This window comes from Harpegnathos saltator, unplaced genomic scaffold (assembly GCF_003227715.2).
Source record: "Harpegnathos saltator strain DR-91 unplaced genomic scaffold, Hsal_v8.6 scaffold514, whole genome shotgun sequence".
Lineage (NCBI taxonomy): Eukaryota > Metazoa > Arthropoda > Insecta > Hymenoptera > Formicidae > Harpegnathos > Harpegnathos saltator.
Genome location: NW_020230332.1, coordinates 37,543 through 60,116, shown reverse-complemented (window position 1 = coordinate 60,116; position 22,574 = coordinate 37,543). Strand labels below are relative to the sequence as shown.

General features: G+C 51.2%; 2 protein-coding genes across 4 annotated transcripts in view; one reads left to right on the top strand and one right to left on the bottom strand.

Moving 5' to 3' along the window:
- Positions 1–206: 206 nt before the first annotated feature.
- LOC112589461 (microtubule-associated proteins 1A/1B light chain 3A) lies at positions 207–3,983 on the bottom strand. Of its 2 annotated transcripts, none has more exons than XM_025302783.1 (4): positions 3,551–3,983; positions 2,553–2,715; positions 2,246–2,434; positions 207–2,168 (listed from the first exon to the last, which is right to left on the bottom strand). In XM_025302783.1, exons 1-3 carry the CDS (start codon positions 3,591–3,593, stop codon positions 2,272–2,274), a joined length of 369 nt encoding a protein of 122 aa, XP_025158568.1. In that variant the 5' UTR covers positions 3,594–3,983; the 3' UTR covers positions 207–2,168; positions 2,246–2,271. The 2 variants fall into 2 exon arrangements, with proteins under 2 accessions (XP_025158568.1, XP_025158567.1); XM_025302782.1 differs by lacking the exon at positions 3,551–3,983 and adding an exon at positions 3,443–3,543.
- Positions 3,984–5,273: 1,290 nt separating this feature from the next.
- Positions 5,274–22,574, top strand: part of LOC109503652 (dual specificity tyrosine-phosphorylation-regulated kinase 2) — a 49,880-nt gene continuing 32,579 nt past the window's right edge. The window contains exons 1-2 of one of the 2 annotated variants that reach the window (XM_025302765.1): positions 5,274–5,755; positions 8,523–10,614. In XM_025302765.1, the coding sequence (XP_025158550.1) occupies positions 9,478–10,614 (1,137 nt within the window). In that variant the 5' untranslated portion in view covers positions 5,274–5,755; positions 8,523–9,477. Of the gene's footprint in view, positions 5,756–8,397; positions 10,615–22,574 lie in introns of those variants that run through there. The other variant, XM_025302763.1, reaches the window with a different exon arrangement.

The window sequence follows — 22,574 nt, the reverse complement described above, 5'->3', positions numbered from 1 at the left end:
GAAAGGAAATGGAAATAATTGTGGGATGATTGTAACGAGATTTTTTTATGTAGTCCCAAATGTACGTAACTTATTTGGGATACAAGTAGATTTATAAGAAAGCAGCGAAGAGAGAGAGAGAGAGAGAGAGAGTAAACTCAAGTTTCTCTGGAAAAGAAACATACCGAGAAACAGATCTACAACAGAGGTTTTCTGAGGCGTCAAACTATGAAAAAAATTAGTTTATTGCAAATAGTTCGTACAATGTGGGGTACATAGAGCTTTCCGTATATTTTTACGAAAGCTTTACGGCTAAATATAACATGATGACTACTGCTAGTATCACTACTGTCGTCATTGATAGTATAGGTCTGTTCATTTTTTAGCTGCACATTCGTCACTTTGTTTCTTGTCTCTTTCTCTCTCTCTCCAAAAGCCCAAATATACATACACACATATATACATACTTATATATATATATATATATATATGTATATGTATAATGTTTCATTTTTAAAGGTAGAAGATGCAACGCTAAAATGAACGGAACTCATATCATCATCATCATCATCAGGACACAATTTGAGTCATGTTCAAATACATATCCCGTCTTTTGCTTTCGTCCTGCTTTGCGATGACTATACGATGTGTCCCTTACGCAGTACGTACATAAAAAAAAATTGATACATGCTAATCATATACAAAAAAAATAAAGATAATTAAGCTGCAGTATCATGTTGTACCCATGTAGTGTGTGCTACAAATTTGGTTGTCACTGGAAACACGTTTTTACGTATTTCTTTGCATCCGATATACGCAATAATATAATGTAAATTACGGTAATGTCGATGAATATTTACACATAAACGTGACTATTACATTAAATGGTTGCGTAGAGCAATGTGTGCATGAACTGGTCATCATCAGCTGTAACGCGGTATTAAAGCTCGATATGATACCGCAGCAGGTATCAGTGTACAAACAGTGTAATCACTTTTGTACGCAATATTTGAGAAACTTTTGACAAAATTCCTGTATCTCCTGTATCCGACACTTCTCTTGCTCGCTTTTACAATTATGAACCACCTTTCGGCGTTTGCTAGAGGTGTTATTGCACGACTTCTCTGAAGATGGATATTTAGTATCGGGGTATCTTAAAAAACATTGCCCTGAAGAATTTATACTCTGCTAGTTAATAGTACTTAATTATCTTTGTTGCATATCGTGACACTCGACAGAGATCAATTTTACATCTTGTGTAAAACTCAGTAAATGTAATTTCGCGCGAGAATTTAACGCATATCACCATACATGTATATTGTTATGTACATGAACACTTTCGTCAATGTCTTAGCATTGTGGTGGTAAAAATAATACTTAATGAAGATATTATTATGGTAAGTAGATATTCTCATTGAGAGATGACATGTTTCTGGGAGAATTATATTGGCAATAGGTGAAAGCACGATATATTAACCACAAATGCCAAAAAGAATGCGGAAATTTGGTCAGCTGACAAACGCAAATTAACTAAATGACAGTTCTCAGTTAACCGATGAACATATCGCACCAGTTTTGATTTTTGGATTTCGGTAATAAACCCATGTTACACATGCAGAAGCTGTCTCAAATTACGTAAATTATGCATATAAATTGGCATGAATAAAGTAGCACTGGCCTACTATTATGTAAATTATTATCTCTAAAATAATAAAATCGAGAATAGAGAACATATTTGAAACTTACTACGACCTTATGAAAGTACTAAGTGACTAAAAACACGGGAGTAAAAATAATCCCCCGCAAAATCCTTACCCATTAAAAGGAATTTATACATGACACCTTTAACGTTCTATATACTATTACTGTTTTATAGCCTATCACCGCTAAAATTAACAATAGAAACTGTCATTATTAGTAGTGAACTAAGCAAATGCTACACTAACTTATGTCAAATGTAATTAATGTCCGTATGTCAAAGGTACAAAGCACCGTGATGATTTTATACATAGGTTCCAAATATGATTGTTCTGTTAATTATTCCAGCAGGTACCGTCAGTTGATCACAAAGATTCTGCACATTCAATTAAAGGCAGACAGAGTTGCTAGCAGATCTAAAATTCCCACAAGATTCCACGTAAACACCTATCAAAGTATTCTGAAGTTTCAGGGAGGTATTTCGTTTTTACCTGTAATTTTACATTGATTACATCTCCTCACAGCCTAATTCAAAGATGCACATTGTTATTACGGTAGGTTGTATTACTTGGTTTAGGGGTATCATATCTCTGGTTAATGGCCAAACACATCCTGACTGGCAAATACCATGTAAAGAAAACCGTCTGGATCTTTTTCATGTTGGTAGAGCTCAGCCATGGTTGTGCTGCCACTCGCCATTGTCTTCTGATTTACTAATAGGAAAAATGCTTGTGTCGGATTCAGCTCTAATCGACGCCTAATCACAAAGAAAGTTGTCAGCTTACACCAATGCGTTCTTTAATATCTTATAAAAATTTCAATTCCATCTTATGCCAATTCTGTCACATGTCACATGTAAAAAACTAAATACAAACCTGATTATTCTAACGAGTTCCGCCACGGTCAAGAAATCTGGCACTAGAAATTTAGTCTTGTCCAGAAGCGGCAGTTGATTCTCTCCAGAGAAACGTTCCACGATAATAGGAATTTTATTTGGATGCCGTTCTCTGATGACTTCCGCATCAGCAGCTCGTTGTTCTAAATTAACAAAGTATCGCAAGTATGAGTCAGATACGTTTTAAACAAACGCAAGTTCTCTTGTTTGTGCGTAACGATCCTTTTAATTTTTCTTTCCTCTGTATAAAATTTCGACAAACGTCAAACGACTTCTCTATCTCCTCACGCAGAGAACACTAAGAAGATACACGAAAATAATAAATGCCATTGCTCGAGCCGTCTCCGTGTGCGATCAGCGATCTTATCCGAATCTCCTCCGAAGCGCAATCCCTTGCAATAAAAAGATCTCAGCCTTCCCCACCGATTGAAAAAGCGTTCGATACTCCAGCGCTCTTTTGTTTTCGACAAGTAGTGACGCACCGCCGACCAACAATATCCGACGAATGCACGAGCCTCCCCCGTGGCAGTGCCGATGTCATTCGCGTTTTACCTTGTGGCGATATTACACAATGTTGCACAGCAGCAGAAATCGCGACAACAATGACGAATACGAAAAAGGCAATCGCGTGTCCGTTCAACGAGAGAGAGAGAGAGAGAGAGAGAGGAGAGAGAGAGAGGAGAGAGAGAGAGGAGAGAGAGAGGAGAGAGAGAGAGAGAGATAGATAGATTAACAATCTCCGACGGTCGACGCTCGTCACGTCGACATTTCTTTCAGCCGAGAAACAACGCGACATAATCCTCGAATGCGAAATACTCGAAAAGAAAGAAAAAACCAGCAGGAGACACAACGAGATGTGCCTATTCGTACCTGCCATTCTCTCGCATCCCTCAGCTTTTCCTACCCTTCGACCCTCCGCTCGGACCATTAACAGCGCCCACATTGTATCGTAGGTGCGTGGGAATAACGATTACTCACCGAACGAGCGTTTCTGCTTGTATGTCTTCGGCTTCAGACTCATTTTCGTTGTGACGTTTGCGCGGCGTATGTGCACTATCAACTACTACTGCGACGTACGTGCGACGCGACGTGCGCGATATCAGCTGTGAGCTCTCGTCGCACGCTCTCGGGTCTCGGGACGGGTCAAAATAACGCTGGCGTGCACAGCGACGCCGTATTAAGCGAACCGTCAGGTCAGGTTGAGTCGCTCGCGTTTGTCGCGTTGTCCTCCTCCTCGTCGTCGTCGTCTTCGTGTTCGTCTTCGTTTGCCGCACCGCACGCACGCGGCAACAATGAACCGGCTGGCTGGCTGGCTGGCTGGCTCGGACGGACAGACGAGGGAGGAAAAATCCCAGGACTCGCTGATACGCTCGCAATCGGTCTCGCCTATCTCTTTCTTCGCAATAAGGTGTTTCTGAATATTCTTATTCGTCACGTGAGTGACGAGGAGCGCAGAGGCAGAGAGGGAGGGAGAGAGAGAGAGAGAGATCGTTTGAAATGTACGCTATTAGAATATGCAGATTCTCCCAAGTGCACGCGAGAGCGAGAGAGAGAGAGAGAGGAGAGAGAGAGAGAGAGAGAGAGAGAGAGAGAGAATGGACTCGGTTTGTCGCGCTTTCAACTCTCGCGTCTTTGCTCCATTGTTGGGAGAGCCCGCAGGTGAATTCTTTCAGCTAGTCAGCGATTCTCTCTCGTCGAACCGATGCGCACTGCTATATTTCGCTCCGTTGGGACTTGTTGCGACCAATGGTCGCATCGGTGCTTCAACAGGCTCTTCGAGAGCAGAAAAACAGATTACACGCTATTCAGAATTCACCTCCGAGCGGAGGAGGAGTCCCCACCCCGTCGCGCGAGGAGGACCGCCTGACATTCGCGCGCTCGTGTCAGAATGTCGCATCGGGTTACCTCTCTCGAGTTTACTCGACATGTCGCATAAATTATCCATCAAATGATCCCTGCGTCGAGCAATCAGCCGCAGCTGTGAAACAACCATCGGACACCCCGGGTGCGTTGAACCCGAGAGGCTGCCGATCGCACGCATCGACGTATCGGGCAAACACGCGCGATCGCGCGCCTGTATCAGCAAGTTACAAAACAAACGGATCCAACACTAAAGACTAAGCGCAGGAGGTAACGCGAGCGTCGCGCGGTGGCGACACGCGTTTCGAAATTGTTTCGCGCTCTCGTCGACGTCGCGGCGCGCCCTCTGGCTGCGGCGAGGCGCGCTCGCCGCGGGTTCGTCGGCCGGTGCCGCCCCCTGGCGGGCGGTCGGCACTTTTCAGCCTCGGCGACAAGGCGAATCCGCTGTCATTGTCTCGGCGAACAACGGATGCTCGCCGCGAAGCACCGAAGCGCGCACCTGCCTCGCCGCGTCGATTGCGAGCCCGCGATGCCGCGGCAAGCACGTCCGAGGGAAACGAGCCGGACAGACTGAGCCTTGCCATCGTCATCGTCGACGTCGTCCTCGTCGCCGCCGACTTCGTAGGAGAGAGCTGCTAGTCACCCCGTCGATCCCGACGAGCTGTCGACGAGCGCGAGATACATGTCCCAAAGCGGACGATAGCTTCTGGATTACACAACGCTCGCGCTCTCTCTCTCTCTCTCTCTCTCTCTCTCTCTCTCTCTTCCCTTCCCTTCTCTTCCCTCTCTTTCTCTCCCGTGTGGCGGAGCCGCGCGCGATTGCCAAAACGCCGCGGCAGCGGCGGCGTCGGCGTCGGCGTCGACGTCGGCGACCGGCTCGACGGACGCTCGTCTATGTGAAACGACGCGCTCCGCGGCTGGTCGCGGTGTGTGTGCCGTGTGTTGCGGACGGCGAGCGGAGCGGAGCGGAGTGGACGCGCGAGTACACGCGGGACGGACGGGCGGATGGACGGTGTATACCTGCCGCGCGAGTGAGAGTGCACGCGTGGGAGTACGAAGGATCGAGGTGCACAGAAAGAGAGAGAGAGAGAGAGAGAGAGAGAGAGAGAGGTACAACAGCAGGCGTTTTCTGGGACCGGCTTCAGCTGCGCGTGGAGGGCGGCGAGCTGGAGCGAGTATTCCTCAAGCCGCCGCGGAGCCGACGCGCTACCTTCGTCGACGCGACGTCGCGTTGATCGCGAGGGACCAGTCGCATCGGCCGGGAGAAGCCCAACATTGTGAATGCACACGCGCTGAGAGAACGGCCCACGGCGTGTGAGCGCGGTAGGTTGCAACGGGGCGAGTGAACGAGCGAGTGAGCGAGTGAGCGAGCGAGCGAGCGAGCGAGCGAGCGAGAGAGAGAGAGAGAGAGAGAGAGAGAGAAAGAGAGAGACACACACACACACACAGAGGACGCTCCCTCCCCGTTCCTAAACACCTGTGCGTGTCGCGACAACGCGTATCGTACGGTCGGTCGGTCGGTCAGTGTTCGGTCGTGTTCGCGACGACGGACAGTCGCATCCCGTCCAGCGGGTCGTCGTGTGTACGGACGTGAAGCACGAAAGCAAGAGCGAGAGAGAGAGAGAGAGAGAGAGAGAGAGAGAGAGAAAGCATGGAGGAGTCAGCGCCGGAAGCAGTGTCGCGCTGCCGCGCGTAACCGTAAAGATCCGTTCGCGCCGCGAACAGTGTGCAATCTCCCCCTGGTTCTCTCTTACCCCTCTCTCTCACCCCCGTATCGGGACATTAACACGAAAGACCGTCGCGCCTTTCGGAGCAGCCGTCGGGGACGACGACGTCGCGCGCGGACGCACGCGCGCGCGCGCGCGCGCACCGTGCGTGTGGGAAAGTGGTTGCGTCTTTTTCTCTCTGCGACTGTGTGCGCGCGTGTGTGTATGTGTGTGCGTGCGTGCGTGTGTGTGTGTGTGTGTAGTGAACACTGCTATATGTGCGTGCTCTGCGCCGGATATCAACCCCGTGATCATCGGTGATCTCGGCGCGACGTTGCAATCGGGGAGGTAGAAAAAGAATAAACAGGGTGGCACAGTGAATGAGTGAGAGTGTGAGAGAGTGAGAGAGAGAGGAGGGAAGAGAAAGAAATAGAAAGAGAAGAAGAAAGAGCGTCAAGGGGAGGCGACGAGTGGTCGTCCGAGCGAGCGAATTCGTGCGTACGTGTGTAAGAGAACGATATAAAACGATAGAGAGGGCGAGAGAGAAAGGGAGACAGACGGATACACAGTGACGGGGCGGGGGGGAGGAGGAGAGGGAAGCGGTTTCGCGCGAAGAGCGAGAGAGAGAGAGAGAGAGAGAGCGAGCGGGGACGAAGGAAACAGCAGACGGCGGAGCGGTCGGTGCCGCCAGAAGCGGCCAATTCGACCGGCGCGGCGCGGCGCAGCGCGGCGCGGCGCGGCGCGGCGCGGTGCTCCCTTTGTCCTGTCCGAAGGGGAAAACGCGCAGGAGACTCTCTCTCCCGCGAGACTCGCGAGCGAATCCCGCCGACAGCTGGCACGGTGTGCGGAGCCCGTCGTCGTCGGTGAGCGACGCGACGACGTGCCGGCCGGATTGATGCCGACGGGACGACGACGGCGACGCGACGTCCCGCGCAACCGTCGAGGCGCGGCCGTGCTCGCATCGACGCCCGGTTCGATTTTCGTGCGCGCGGACACGCCGTCGTTCCGCGCTGTCGTGTCGGCGACGGCGACGACGCCGCGCTGCGTGCTGTTATGTCGTCGCCGCCGGTGGCGGAGGTACTCGGCGTGACTCGGCGGCGCCGGTGACGAAAAGCGCGCGTTCCCGTCGCGAGCAGAGCGGACGAGGGGGGAGAGGAGGAGGAGGAGGAGAATGATGATGATGATGTAAGTCTCGGCCGCGGACAGTCAGGAAGAAGAGACGAGACGATCGCGAATCGTCAGCGCGTCGGGCATCCCGCGAAATCGGCGCGATAAGAAAGCGGAAAGGAGGAGAAGGAAGAGGTGGACCGAGGTTCGACGAGGAGGCGCGCGACCGTGTCGTTGTTCGCCTGTCGCGAGTGCATCCGGAAGTGTGCGAGGAGTAGGTTGGTGCGCGAGATTTCGCTGTGATCGATCGCGAGCGGTGCGCGCGTGTGACGCGTTCTTACGCGGGGTGTTTGTGTTCTTCTAGGTCGCTGTGCTACCTAGGAGTCGGAGACTCGAGGATATCCCAAGAAACCACGTCCAGGCACATCGCCAGGGGGCCAGCGGGGGACGGCGAGAGAGAGAGAGAGAGAGAGAGAGAGAGAGAGCGGGAAACGGCGCGTCCGTCAGTGAGAGCTGGTGGAATCGATCGGCATCGACGACTACGACGAGGAGTCGTCGCGGTCGGACGCGGGAGCGGTCTCTCGAGTATCGTGTCGCGCGCGGTCGCGTCAGGTCGCTGAGTCGCCGCTCGAAGAGGCCGTACAACGAGGCGGGCCGCTGGGGTATTCTCGGTCGCGCTGACGACGGCGACGTCGGCGCGAATGGAGCAGCAGCGGCGGCGGCGGCGGCCGCAGCACCAGCACCAGCACCAGCACCAGTACCAGCAGCAGCAGCAGCACAGTGACAGCAGACGCGGCGGCAACGGCGACGACCGCGTCGACGACAGCGGAGTCGTCAAACTTGCGCCGGCCCGGTGCCAATAACCTCCGTTAGCCGCGGAGGTAGCAGCCGCTTCCTAACGCGACGATGCGTTCGCCCTCGCACGCGCGACAGATCGTAAAATTAGCAGACGGACGGTTCCGAGCCGGAGAGAGGAGACACGACGACGTCGTTGGCGGCGAGCGACGTCACGACCGTCGCAGGAGGCGAAGAGAATCAACCGGAATATCATCGGCGACCCGGCTGATTAATAATACTAATTAACGCATCGATCGTGAGCGCGCGCGCGCGCGCGCGCCCGCGGGGTGTTGTGTGTGTGTGTGTGTGTGTGCGCGCGCGGGTGTGTGTGTGTGTGTACGTGTGTGTACGTGTGCGTGCATGTGTGTACGTGTGCGTGTATGTGTGTGTCTGCCTGTCGTCGACGTACGCGCGACATCCCCCAAGTGCGCTTTCCATAGTTCCTCTTCTCTTCTCGCTGAGAGCGTTCGTCGGCCTGCGGAGGACCCGAGAGAGAGAGAGAGAGAGAGAGAGAGAGAGAGAGAGAGAGAGAGCCGTCATCGAGAGCGGATCGCCCAACGACGGGTGGCGAACTCACTGGCGATCACAAGTACTGGCAAGCTACGAGTCGCCGGCGAGTGCGAGAGTGCAACTTGTCTAGTCCGCTGCATTTAAACGCGAAATCTCGCGCGGGATCGCGCGCGAGCCCGAGGATATTATTAGAGGAATTGATTCGCCCCAGTCGTAGCCAGCACCCACGTGTGCGAGAGCGAACCCTGCACGCTCACCGGGACGCAGCCGCCGAGCGTAGCAGCAACGCGCACCCTGGTGTTCCCTGGGAACGGCGCACGGCCCCTCAGCCGGAGGCTGGCCGGGTAGCTGGCCGCTTCCATCGGCTCCACCAGCGTGCGGGACGAGTGCCGGAGGAGGAAGTGCCAGAACGAACGAAGCGAGAGAAGCCGACGGCGTAGTCGCGATTTTGCTCGCGGGCAAACACGACGATCCGATTTCCGCCTTGAGAGCCACCGGAGCCACAACCTCGAGTGAGAGTGAGAGAGAGAGAGAGAGAGAGAGAAACGCGAGAGACGCGAGAGGCACCCGGGTCCATTCCCGTCTTGACGCAACTTCGCTCTCAGCCCCGACGCGGCAGTATGCCTCGCACCGACTTCCGGCTACCATTCTCCGCCGACGCGTCCGGCGAAAGCGCGAGGATCGTGCGCGCGGGTACCGCCGACCACGAGAGACACTGATCGCGAGGATCGCGCGCGCGCGCGCGATCAGCAGCCCGCGATCGGCGTGCATCGAGCGAAGCCGGAGCGGACCTCCACGTGGTGCGTGTGACGTCGGACGAGAGAGAGAGAGAGAGAGAGACAGCCTCGAACAGGACAGCTGTAGGGACGCGACAAATGGGCACAAATGATTAGCTTAGCCCTGGCAAGCAGGATCGAGATGCCGCTCTCCAAACCGAATCCGTTCGTGCCGGCGAGCGCGATCTCGACGCAGGCAGCGTACATCTCGAGCAGCGACAGCAGCAACCACCTGCCGCCTATCGTCAAAGGTACCGGCCTGACCCTCAAGCAGACCGGCGGTGGCGGTGGCGATCATGCGGTGCCTTACATCGGCTACCAGAAGCTGCCGTGGAAAGCCGACAGTCTGAGCCTGGGTCTGAGTTCGTACGTGAGCCACAATTCCAGTCACAACTCGCACTCGCAGCCGAACAGCCAGTCGAGCAGTCCGGTGGTGAAGAACGGCCGTTCCGATGGTAACTCCAGCAGTGAACGCGCACGTGGCGGTGGCGACGGGAGTAGCGGCGGCGGCGGCGGCGGCGGCGGCGGCGGAGGAGGTGGTGGAGGAGGAGGAGGAGGAGGAAGCGGCGGCGGCGGCGTCGTTAGCATCAGCAAGCCCAAGACGATGACCGTCACGCCGGAGATTGTGATGAAGCTCTACATGAACAAGCTGACGCCGTACGAGCACCACGAGATCTTCAACTACCAGCAGATCTACTTCATCGGCGCGAACGCGAAGAAGCGGCCGGGCATCATCGGCCGGCCGAACAACAACGAGTACGACAACGAACAGGGCTCGTACATCCACGTGCCGCACGACCACGTGGCGTATCGCTACGAGGTGCTGCGGGTGATCGGCAAGGGCTCGTTCGGCCAGGTGGTGAAGGCGTACGATCACAAGACGCACGAGCACGTGGCGCTCAAGATGGTGCGCAACGAGAAGCGCTTCCACCGCCAGGCGCACGAGGAGATCCGCATACTGCGCAAGCTGCGCGAGCAGGACAAGGACAACACCATGAACATCATCCACATGTTCGACTCGTTCACCTTCCGCTGCCACATGTGCATCACCTTCGAGCTGCTCAGCATCAATCTGTACGAGCTCATCAAGAAGAACAACTTCAAGGGCTTCAGCCTGCAGCTGGTGCGCAAGTTTTCGCACTCGCTGCTGCTCTGCTTGGACGCGCTCTACAAGAACAAGATCATCCACTGCGACATGAAGCCGGAGAACGTGTTGCTGAAGCAACAGGGACGCAGCGGCATCAAGGTGAGTGTGTACGCAGCCCGCCCGCGTGAATCGGTAGATTGACGAGCGACGGAGAAGGTGTCGTCGTAACACTCGCGCGGCGAGCCGAGCTTCCTCGAGCGATTCTCGCTCGCCCGTGTTCCTCATTCCGCGCAGCTCGCGCCGCGAGTAACTTTGCGAGCGAGAGCGACTGGAATCCGGCGGCTGCTAAGCCGAGAGCGCGCGTGTCGCACGATCATTGGTCTGTTAGTCCTTTTAGCTGCGCTTCTAAACTAATGCGATAAATCTGAATGAGACAACTGTGTTGTTTCTTCTCGCTCGAGTCGCTTATTGCAGCAGAGTTCAGCAGCGCGGCTGGAAAGAAGAGACCGCGCGTGAGACTCGACGAGGGCTGCCGCCGGGTCCGATATATTTCAGTTATTCGGAGGGAGTTAAGCCGCGGTATTTCGCCGAGCCAGCGGCCGCGAAATACGCGCGTCGCGTCGACAACTCGCGGAGATGCGGGGCAGGTCAGGCGAGAGCTGCTCGGGAATGCGATCATTCCGCACCGCGTGCGTCCAAGCGCGCGACCTGCTCTCGCTTTCCTCTCGCCGCGCAAAATTCCTCCCAGACTCGCGAGACGAAAATCAAGCTCGTCGCCGATGCGATATCCCGAGAGCCGAGCGACGCTCCTGCGCGCTCGTCTCGCTCCGATCGTCCTCATGATCGAGTTACCGTTTTCGGTTACCGCGTCACCCCCTCCGGGGCCCTCCAGGGCCCGACTAGGGTTGCCAGATGGCCTTGATTTCCGGGATTGTCCCGGAATTTTCTCAAGTTTGCTCCGTGTCCCGGGAAATCGACAAAATTATAATCATAATATTCATGTTTTTAATCGGTACCGGAGAGAAATGTAAGAACAATCATTGGGATTTATAAGGACGAAAAACTAGACCTGAGAAACCATTCGTGTAGTAAAAAAAAAAAAAATGAGAAAAAGGTCAATCGTACGATTGGTGTCTAAACCTTCTCTCTGCTGGTACCTAATCCGCACGTTTATTCGTTGCAGGTAAGCAACGACATCTCTTAACCGTCTCTTAACCCTCCATCTGTCGAATTTAACTAAAATTCTCCAACAACCTGTTTTCCAACCTAAAAAATGTCCCGGAAATAGTCATTTTGCATCTGGCAACCCTACACTGAGATAAAATTGTATTAAAATTAATATTTGTTATGAAAATTAATATTAATATTTGTTCGAGTACTGGACTGTAAATACATTTACTCAAATTAAGCGACTAATTTCTAAAATGAAATACGCAGGTTCTCCGAATGTAAACTTTCTGCTTGAATTTTAGAAAATAATTGCTTAATTTAAGTAAATGTATTCGCACAGTCGTATTCGAACAAATATTTATTTAATTTTAATACAATTTTTTTCTCAGTGTAAGTCCGACGCACTTGCGGACGCAGGCTGCGATGCTGTGATGAAAATCGGACATAATTACAACGTAAAATCGTCCCTCTTCCCCCTCTCTCTCTCTCTCTCGGTTTTATTGTGAATATCGCCTCGCATCACGATGCTGATCCTCGATACGCGCGCAAATGTCCGATAGCGTTTGTAAAACAAGATCTCGAGTTCCTGCTCGATGGGCGGCCCTCGACGGAGCCACTTATTATTTCTCGTAACGCGATCCTCTCTATTGGCATTCTTTTATGCGCTTTGCATACGAAAGGCTTTATTGCTTCCCTCGTCGGGAGCGACGACATACCGATGACACACGCGTTGAATATATCGCGCGACGTTCTCGTCGCGAGAGTCATCGCGCCATCCCTTACGGCAGGGATTACCGATTCCGGGGCGGGAGATGGGGAGGGTGGGAAATGGAAAAAACAACATGATCTCTGTTTCCCTTCGGACCGAGGGAATTCCGCCCCCCCCCCTCTCCCCTTCTTTTCTCGCATTTCTCTCTTTCGTCGGTCTCTCATCTCTTTATTTTTCAAACGCGCACCGTCGCGAATGTATATGCATGCGAGACACGAGTCAGCATTCTCCGCTCCCCCCCCCCCTCCTCCTCCTCCCCTTTCACCGCTTTATTTTCGCTTTCGCGCTGTGAATGTCTCTCCTGGCGAAACTGGGCTTTCAATTAAAGCGGCCGATCGATCGGCCGCTTCGCCCGCCAAACATTTTCCGCGCGCGACCTTTAGCCCCGTTTCGGGGCATCGATATTCTCGAGATATCGCGCACCGAGACTGTCAGAGGAGAGGAAGAGAGCGCTCTTTCCTCCTCCTCCTCCTCCTCCTCCTCCTCCTCCTCCTCGCCGTTGCGATACGCCGCGCTAGCCGAAAAATCGAGCGGATCGCGGGACGGAGTTGACGAGAAGCGGCGAGAAGCCGACCGCGAAGACCGGTGAGATGCACGCAGGAAGCTCTCTCTCTCTCCTCTCTCGGTCGGCGCAGATACCACAGGAGACGCGAACGCTGTAAATGCCGACGCGAACCGGCTGCCATCGACATCGCGATTAAACGCGCGGCCGTAACACGCTTCTTCCGACGACACGCTCGACGACGTATCGTCGCGCACGACGTTTGTTCCATTTGTTAGCGCAATCGGACGAGACGCTCCCCGCTTGCCACGGAGACAAAGCGATATTCCGCCGGCGGGAATATCACGTTTCGCGCGTATCGCGCCGATTCTCGTGACGCATAATGACATCACTGTTACGCGCACGCTCCGCCGCGCCGCGCCGCGCGGACGGGCGGGAGAGAGCAAGTTTTTCTCGCGCGAGCGACTCGCGGCCAAACTAGGGATGCCGAATATTTTTCAAACAGTTCGATTTAAAGATCGATTCGAATCACGAAGAAAAAATCGATCTTTAAAAAATCGATTTCAGAAAATCGGTTCGTAAAAAATCGATTTCAGAAAATCGCTTTGGATCGGTATGCATGTAAAGTGCACCACTCATTAAGGTATACTATCTGTCAAATTTCTACACTCTAAAGTAGACCTCGTGTAATTCATATAAAGTTTAATATGAATTGAAGAGATCAAACAGATGGTATTCTTTTGGTTGTGTTGTGTGTGGCTACAACAAGATGGAAAAGGATCTTTAAATCTTCATGCTAAGGATTTAATCAGTTTGATTAAACATCAATCAAGGCTTTTTGAAGGCTTATTAAATAAGAAATCACGTTTACTATTATATGCATATGCATATGTATATATAATATACTATTATACGGAGTGACTGTGATTGGTTCGCGCGTTCCGTTCCGCTGAAAATTTTCGCCCATGGGACGTCGCGTCCCGTGTCTAAAGGCAACGTAATGTGCATCGTGCAGCCATTAAGTGAGTTCAGATATTCCAACTGAAACGTATTGAAAAAAAAGAAAAAAACCTACGTTACTAGTAGAAAGGGAGAAAATCGTGTTGGCGATTTTCAGAAGATTTACAGATCGATCCTTCAATCGAGTTCCAGAAAATCGATTTGAAATCGATCTTTTAGGCTCCGATTAGTCGATCTCCGATTAAAAATCGAGCCGATTTAAAATCGGCATCCCTAGGCCAAACTGCGCGAAGCCCGGCCGCCCGAGTGCTCGGGCGCGGTGATGAGATCGGCTCTGCAAAACTCGGGCTCCCTCGTTACGAGTGTGCCACCTGTTCCTGATTTATATTTCCATCCGCGCGTGTTAAACTTGTGTCTCTCGCATGGGAACATGCGAGTCGAGTCGAGTCGAGTCGAGTCGAGGCTCACGCGCTCAGTCTGCCAAATTCTCGTCTATTTTCAATCGCCCGCGTCTCTTCCGAGACGCGAGATTCGAAATACAGATCGCCGATCCGTTTGAATTCTCATTAGAAGCATCGAGGGGGGGGAGGGTTGGGGGGGAGAATAAGTGTGTGTTGCATATTTAAAGTCGAGTGATCAGCAGACCGCTCTCAATCAGCGGTTAATCGACGGAGTCGGAGCAACGGAGAACGTCCTTGTTGCCCGCTCTCGGCGGTCTCTCTTTCGCCGACGACAAGGCGGCCGGAATGCGCGCGTAAAAGCGGAATCGCATTATCTCGGCCAACTGTGGCATTCGCACGCAAGTCCGCAAACTTTCGAGAGCGAGGTCTGGCCGGTCGTGACCTTGCGAGGCCGCACGGTGGTTTACTTTGATGTCGACGCGCCGCGCGCGCGTGACTGTCGGACCGGCGGCGGTGGCGCCGGTAAAAGCAGCAGCGAGAGGTGCTAAGTGCTGGGAATGGACAAAAATTAGATTCGCCTGTCTTCGTTTCGTTTCCAAGTGGCCGCAAACCGACGACGACCAGTGTCCCGCGAACTGTGAGGAACCTACTAGGGGAGAAAGAGCGGGGACGAACGCTCGGACGAAAAGTCCCTCGGATGCGAGCGGGAGGACGAGCAGGACTAAGAAGGAACATCCGTGAAGTATTATGGTGTGTGTCTTCGATTTCGACGAAACTTGGCATATTTGTAGAGTAGCCAGAAATAAGAGACTAATATTTCTTTTTGTCGGCAATGTCTCAGGTTTAGGGAATGAAACTGCCCCTCGGAGTTTCATCCCCCTTATGCTACCTCGATAATTATTGCAGATAGGGAAAATCTTTCTGAACAAAAATTGTGCGGCATAAAAAACTGTACAATTTTTGTTTAAAAAGCTTTCCCCTACCTGCGATAATTATCGAGCATAAGGGGCATAAGGGGAACGAAACCTCGAGGGGCAGATTCATCCCTTAAACCTGAGCCATTGCCGATAAAAAATATGGGTCTCTTAATTTTGACTAGAAATATGCCTAAGTTTCGTCGAAATCGGAGACACACACTTCGCGGATGTTAGAAGAAGAAAAGCCCGAGATTCAGCGCGCCACGTCAGTCGTCCCGCAGCCGCGATAAATTTGACGAGGCGGCGGCGGCGGCGGCGCGAAATTAGACGCTGCGACGGACACCCCCGCGTCTCCTCATCTCGCGAGATGCGACACAGTTCGGCCGGCGATACGAGTGCCCCTATTCTATTTATTTCACACGCAAAAGCCGCCGATAAGAGCCGCCGTCTAATGCGATTCTTCACTGATATCGCGCGCGCGCGAGCGATTACTTAAGCGCCACTGAGAGATACGCCGCGAAGAACGCGCGATGGCAGCCTCGAGGTAATGTCTTCCGCAACCTTGACACGAGCTTCGTTTGTCGTGTCCGTCGCGTAATTTTCGATTCCTCGCCATCGCGTGCTGTCGCCCAACGACGCTGGCTGGCATGCATCGCAGGCGCTGTCCGCGTCGCGGAGCTCCGCCGCCGACGACGACGACGACGACGACGACGACACGACGCGGAGGGAGTCGAGATGCGAATTAAGATTGAATGTCCGATGGCCGATGAGCCGCGGGGGTCGAATCCGAGGTGACGACGCCCGTCGTCGGCGATTTCCCGATAACGTCGCCTCGGAATTTCCAGGAGCGCTCGCCGCGAGGCGTCCAGCGGCCGCGATTCGCCACACCGCCGGGAATCGATCGTGACGACACTTCCGTCGTCGTCGTCGTCGGTGGCGGCGTCATCGGCGAGATTGCGCGCGTGAGATTATGAATATTCAGCGGCGCGTCCGCGATCGTCCGGCTTTTCCAATTCTGCTCGCCTGATGCTCGAGTACGTGACTTACGCGTGCTCGCGGCATTCTTCGTCAACCGTGTTGCAAGAGGGAGAGAGGAAGGGCGCGGTTGGTCCCTTTGTGCGATGAACTAGGCGTTTTTTAGGCTCACATGCGCGACGTTATCGAATGTTTGCTCTGGGTGTCGTTCGCGCTCTTGCGTTTACGTTCTCACACGTCGAATTTGCCGTCGAAAATCCGAGCGGAGATCCGTTCGCCTCGTAAGACGTCACGCTTCGCGTGTTATTCGGCATCGTGCGATCGACAGCGATAACCGCGGCGGCGACTTGTTATCGGATTGAGCGTAGCAAATAATTACAAATTGAATCGCAGATGGAATTACATCGATATGAGCGGATACGTTAATTAGGCATCAATTATCACGGGAATAAGAGCAACATCGTGCACGCATTTACTTCGCATTCGCCGTATTGTATTTTTCACCGCGCGAGACACGAGAGGGGCGGGGGGAGGGGAGGGAAGAAGGTAATGTCGCGGGTAATTTACGTTCGGCAAAATATTATTCAGTAGCCCAGAAAGTACGTAAATTATAACGGGTCGAGGAGATAAGCGCGTGAGGAGATATCTTTTTACGTTTTAGTATCGCGCGCATTGTATGATATTTACAGCAAACAGGAATTCTCGCAGAACGTCAGACCTCACTGTAATTACAGATAAAAGACACGAGCGTTTCAGCTCTAGCGACGTGCACGTAATATACAGAGTGTGTAAAAAGTATCGGGACGGCGAAATATCTCGAAAACTGAGCATTTTATGGGGGGGGGGGGAAGAAAAATGTTTCAGACAAAAGTTGTATGGTTTCAAGGGGGACGTAAAACAACTATATCATTTTGCTCACAGATGGCGCGCCACTTCTGAGATATTCAATGATCATTACTTTTCTCAAATGGAAACCCCAATTTGTTATCACACCATCTTCTTCTACCGATCAATTTTAACAACTTTTGTCCGAAATATTTTTTTTATTTGTCTAATATTTTCTGAGACATTTCAGGAAAACTTGATGACTTTTCAATATTTAACTCGCAATATCTCGCTAATTATTTGTCGGAAGAAAAAATAGTGCTGGACTTTTTTTACTCTATTTGGCCTCAAGAATATATTGTTACAGTAGCGCCCTGACTTTCGTTAACTTACGGACCTTTGGAAATTCCAAAATCGTCAAATTAACAAAACCACGGAGCTTTTGTCTGAAAGGACAACGGAGCTTTTTTTTTTTTTTTTCTAAAATGCTTAATCTTCGAGATGATATTTCGCCGTCCCGGTGCTTTTCGTACACCCTCTGTATAGACGCGTACATGCTTGCGTAAGCACGCAGGCGATATGCTGCGAGTTCAATTTTGATGAGAATAAATGAATGTCACGTCCGTGAATTACTTTTCCTTCATTGTACGTTCCTCATTTCCTTGGGTAACGCAATGAATCGTTATGAATATATGCACCATCTGCCCTTCTTCTTTCTATCTCTCCGGCGGCCGTTTATTACCGGCTTGAATTAATCGGCAGTCAAGGTGTATGACGTATCGCATCCGCCATAGCAACTTTCTAAATATCCGATATCGGACCGAGCAGATGTGACCGATTCCAGCGTGTTTCCTGGGAATTCGTCGCCTCACATGATCTTCACATGAACATCGAATTCCTGCCGAGGAGGCAGGAAGATTAGACAAACGAACGCGCGACGACGGCACGATGGCGGCCGTCCGTTGCGACAAAAGTTCCAATGTTTCTCGCTAATTTTTCAAATCCGTGAAATTTCGCAAAATCGACCCATCTGAGGCTCACCGTTTTGATGAGATAGAATATCGTCGTTACGTTGCTTGCACAGAACAAAATCGCAACACGTGCAACACCGATCCCTGGGAATCTCGGCGCGGGTACCTTCCGACTTTGGCGGTTTTGTTAATATTACAGAGGAATAAACGAGTGGCCCCGCAATCTCCGGAAAATTTACACGCGTGTAACGCGGCCGCGTCAGCCTCGATGTTTCGCGCTGAGCGCGTTATACAGGGTGCTAAATTTCAAACGTAACAGGTAAAAAATCTCGAAAACTATGAAAGATATTAGAGAAAGCTAAAACACGTGTCCCATGATTTCGAAGGGGAAAGAGAATGGGGCATTGTCAGTTTTTTATTTGGAGGGCATTTTCAAGGTCAGTTGAAGGTCAACTTAATGTTTTAAAATAGGAAGCCCAATTTTTTATTATGTCTTCTTTTTCTACCAATTAATTTGAACGACTTTTGTCTGAAACATTTTTTTATTTGCCTAATATTTTTTGAAATATTTCAGGGAAACTTGGTAACTTTTTCAACATTTAACTTACGATATCTCGCCAACTATTCGTCGAAAGAAAAAATAAGATTAGACATTTTTACTTTATTTACTATCAAGAATATATTACTATAATAGTGCCCTAACTTTTGTTAATTTAATAATTTTGAAATTTCCAAAGGTCGATAAGTTGACAAAAGTTAGGACACTATTATAGTAATATATTCTCGATAGTAAATAAAGTAAAAAGAGTCTGATACTATTCTCTTTCCCCTTCGAAATCATGGAACACGTGTTTTAGCTTTTTTTAATATCTTTCATAGTTTTCGACATTTTTTACCTGTTGACATTTGAAATTTAGCACGCCGTATATATATATATATATATATATATATATATAACTCGATAACTGTAATTTCCAGTTCATATTTAACCGCGCTGATATTGTAATGTATGACGTCCGCGGCGCGCGGCGGTCGCTATGGAACGAGAAAGCACGCCCGAAATCTGATAACTACGGAATTGCGTATCCGACACACGGGGATCAACGTAGTTTCGGCTGTAATTAAGTGTTACGGGAGACACGCCTATCGCGCTCGCGCTCGCGAGAGCGAGCGAGCGTGCGAACGAAATTAGAAGCGAATCGAATTACTCGCTCGACATTCCGACATATTTTTCCCCTCTTTTTTCACCGCTCGGTTATTTTCTCTAATTTCGACGGACAGATTTCTAACGGACGGCTTAATTGTCCGTTACATCGCGCCGCGCGTGTATGCATTGTATATCAAGAGGAGAGGGGGGGGGCGAGCGCAATCGCGACGCGTCAATCGATGTAACGAGAATGTCGGATTACACGTGGGACGCCAGATGCCGTTGCGAGTCGTTCCGCTCGCGCGACGAAGAGCTTAACGGCGTGAGGAAAGAGAAAAAAAAAGTGACGTTTTATGACAACGCTCCCTCGCGTGCGCGCCAGCGTACGTCCTGAGAGGAGGAGGAGGAGGAGGAGGAGGAGAAAAAAGTTCGAGATGCGTTCCGCTTAGCGAAGAGAGGCGGCCGCGGCGCGTCAAGCTAATCGACACGGGCGGAGATGAAACTCACACCGTGGGGAAATGTATTCCGAAACTTCGAGCGGGATACAACGACGACATTAAAATTTACGGCTTTCCGGGGTGCACCCTGCGCTCACCCCGCACCCCTAACTTGCGCGCACAGCGACTCGCGAGCCGCCCGCGTTAATATCCCCTTGAAACGAGCGAGTCGCCAACAACGTACAAAGTGTCGGAACGAGGAAACGCGAGTAGTTCTCGTGGATTTTTTCGATATCCTGAGATCTCGAAGGGTTTGTAGCTCGACCGGTCGACCGCGGGACGGCCATTGGCTCTCTCTGTGCGCTCTCCCTCTCTCTCTCTCTCTCTTCCTCTCCTCCCGTTATCTTCATTGCCGTCGCGGTTTCGCACGGGGCTTATCGATAATTGTCCCCCGTTAAATAAAGTCCTCCCAAAATCGACGATGCGGGTGGATTGCGGCTAGAGAATGAGAGAGAGAAAGAGAGAGAGAGAGAGAGAGAGAGAGGGAGGATGACAATGCTCGTTCGCCCCGTTATCGCTAGGGGAAACTCGGGCGATCGGCTTTTCAGAGCGCGTACTCGACGACGGTAACGAGAGTTGGAATTTTCCGACTGACTTCGTTCCGACTTCGATAACAGCGACGTCGGTATCGGTGGAGGAGAGAGAGATGCAGCGAAGGAGGAAGAGAGGCTGGCGGGGAGGTTGCAATCGCTGAGAGAGCGGAGAAGACAGTTCGCTCCCGCAGCTTTTCCGGCGGCGTTGCACTCTCCCGTGGCGTCTTGTCGATCGATAGCGAAGTGTGTACCCTACACGCCCGCGTATAATCACACAGACGCAGACTCGCTGCGGCGTTTGAAAGAGAGAGAGAGAGACCGACTACCGTTACTCCTTTTGCAGAAATAAATATTTCGCGCTCGCCCGCTCCGTCCGATTCGCGACTCGCCGCGCGAGTCCTTTCCTATCGGCCTTTGTCGCGCCTACTTTGGATTCGTGCGATTCGCGCGATCGTCCACGGGAGAATGATTGCCGCGAATTACGCGCGACAACGCTCGGCGTAACTTTGATGGAGCTCGTTTGAATGTTTACCTCTCTTTCGAAGTCGTCGGCAACCCGACGACGCGCAAACTTATCTCGTATACATACGAAATGAGAGTCGCGAGTCACGTCGCGCGTTCGTTAATATCGAAAGTTGTGGATTTTCGGGAATAATCGGATTCCCAGGGGATACACATTGCGAGCAACAGGCAAGGCATCCGCGCGATTCGTTCTCCTTTGCGTCTCATTTTCGGATCCTAGATTTTCATCTGGAAGCCAATTCACGTGTAAATACGCGCCGAGTTGAACGTCAGCCAAAAATCACTTAGCACATTTGGGAGATACCCCGAGCGCGAGAGTGGGGCGTATCGTGAACATCGCTCGTCGAATATGTTGCTCTTCCATTATGTATTCTATCTTTGTCCGCGGCAATAAGTAACGAACCCGTTGTTTCGCACGCAACGCGCTTCACTTTCAAACTGTCCGTATAAATTGCGAGATTTTTATCTCGATACCGGATAAATCGTGCATGTAGCACGATTCATTCCTCTCTTCCCCCTCCCTCTTTCTCTCTCTCTCTCTCTCTCTCTCTCTCTCTCTGTCTCTTTCTACACATACACACACACACACACACATATATATATTTTTTTGTTTTACTTTGTAATATTCTTGCTTCGTTACATCGTACATTCGTAATTCAATATGTGAATCTTACGTTAGAATTTAATACGCTCAACTTGTATTTTTGCTCCTCTCTCTGCCTTGGCATTTAATTTTCTAATACTTGTATCATCCGTATTACATTCATATATTTCATATTCTTTAGATTCTAATTGATTTCACCGTACATCTGGGATCCTTTAATGAACAACCAACTATTATTTCCCTTTATTACCTCCGAGCTTGCTTTATACGCAAATGCACTTCGTATTCGATTAAATACAAATTATATACCTTCTACTGCTCTGCACGTTAGATTGTTTACTTTTATAATTCTTGTAACTTGCAACTTCTCATTGCAAATAATCCGCCATCCACAATTCGAATTGCTGCAAGCTCTAAGGAGCTTTAAATTCCACGGTCTCAGTAAAAGAATTCTGCTCTGCTCTCTCTCTCTCTCTCTCTCTCTCTCTCTCTCTCTCTCATCTCTTGCATCCCGCGCGATGCACGTATTTTAAATAACCATATTTAAAAAAGCAGAGAGAGAGAGAGAGAGAGAGTAAATCTCTATCCAATTAAAGCTTCTTCTCTTTGTTGAACGTCGAGTCAACCTCGCGGCGTGATTCATTTCTGCCTATCCCGTATAATTATTTTCAGGCGGCTAGCGAGGCAAGATTTACGATGAAACGATGTTCTCGCGAAGGCAGGGCGGAACGAGTCGCGGCCGATTAATAATCGCGCCGGTATCGCGACGCGATATTTTCGATAAGCGATCGCGCGTGAATTCAAGCGAGGGTGCGCGTGCGCGCGCGCGTATCCATTACTCGTCGTTAACGGATCGGTATCGCGACGCGGGCACGCGGATATACACCGCTCGCGCTCGCGCACGCACGTCCGCGAATTGACGAATGCTGCATCATCATCGGGATTCTCCGTGGGAGAGAGACTGCCTACTGTTATAGATCCGCGTGGGCGCGCGAATTAATCAGATCGACGCGCAGCCGAGCCGAGCCGAGATACTCGCCTGAGGCGTGTGCGAGCGCGTCAGTTCAGCCGCTCGCGCTCTTGTGAACAGCGGATCGTCGACAAAAATTCCTCCCCCCTTCTTCTTTGGCTTTCGATAAACGAGCGATATCGCGCGTACTTGGCTGGTCTTCCGCACACACTCGCTGTGGAATCTTTTTCAAATTGCGGAATCAATCGGCAAGAGACCGCCTCGCTCACGACCGCCCGGAGCGCAGTGCGGCTTTTGCCGTTTTGCAGCACGGGATAATGAGAGGAGCCGCTGAATCGCGTGTCACGGGGTCTCCT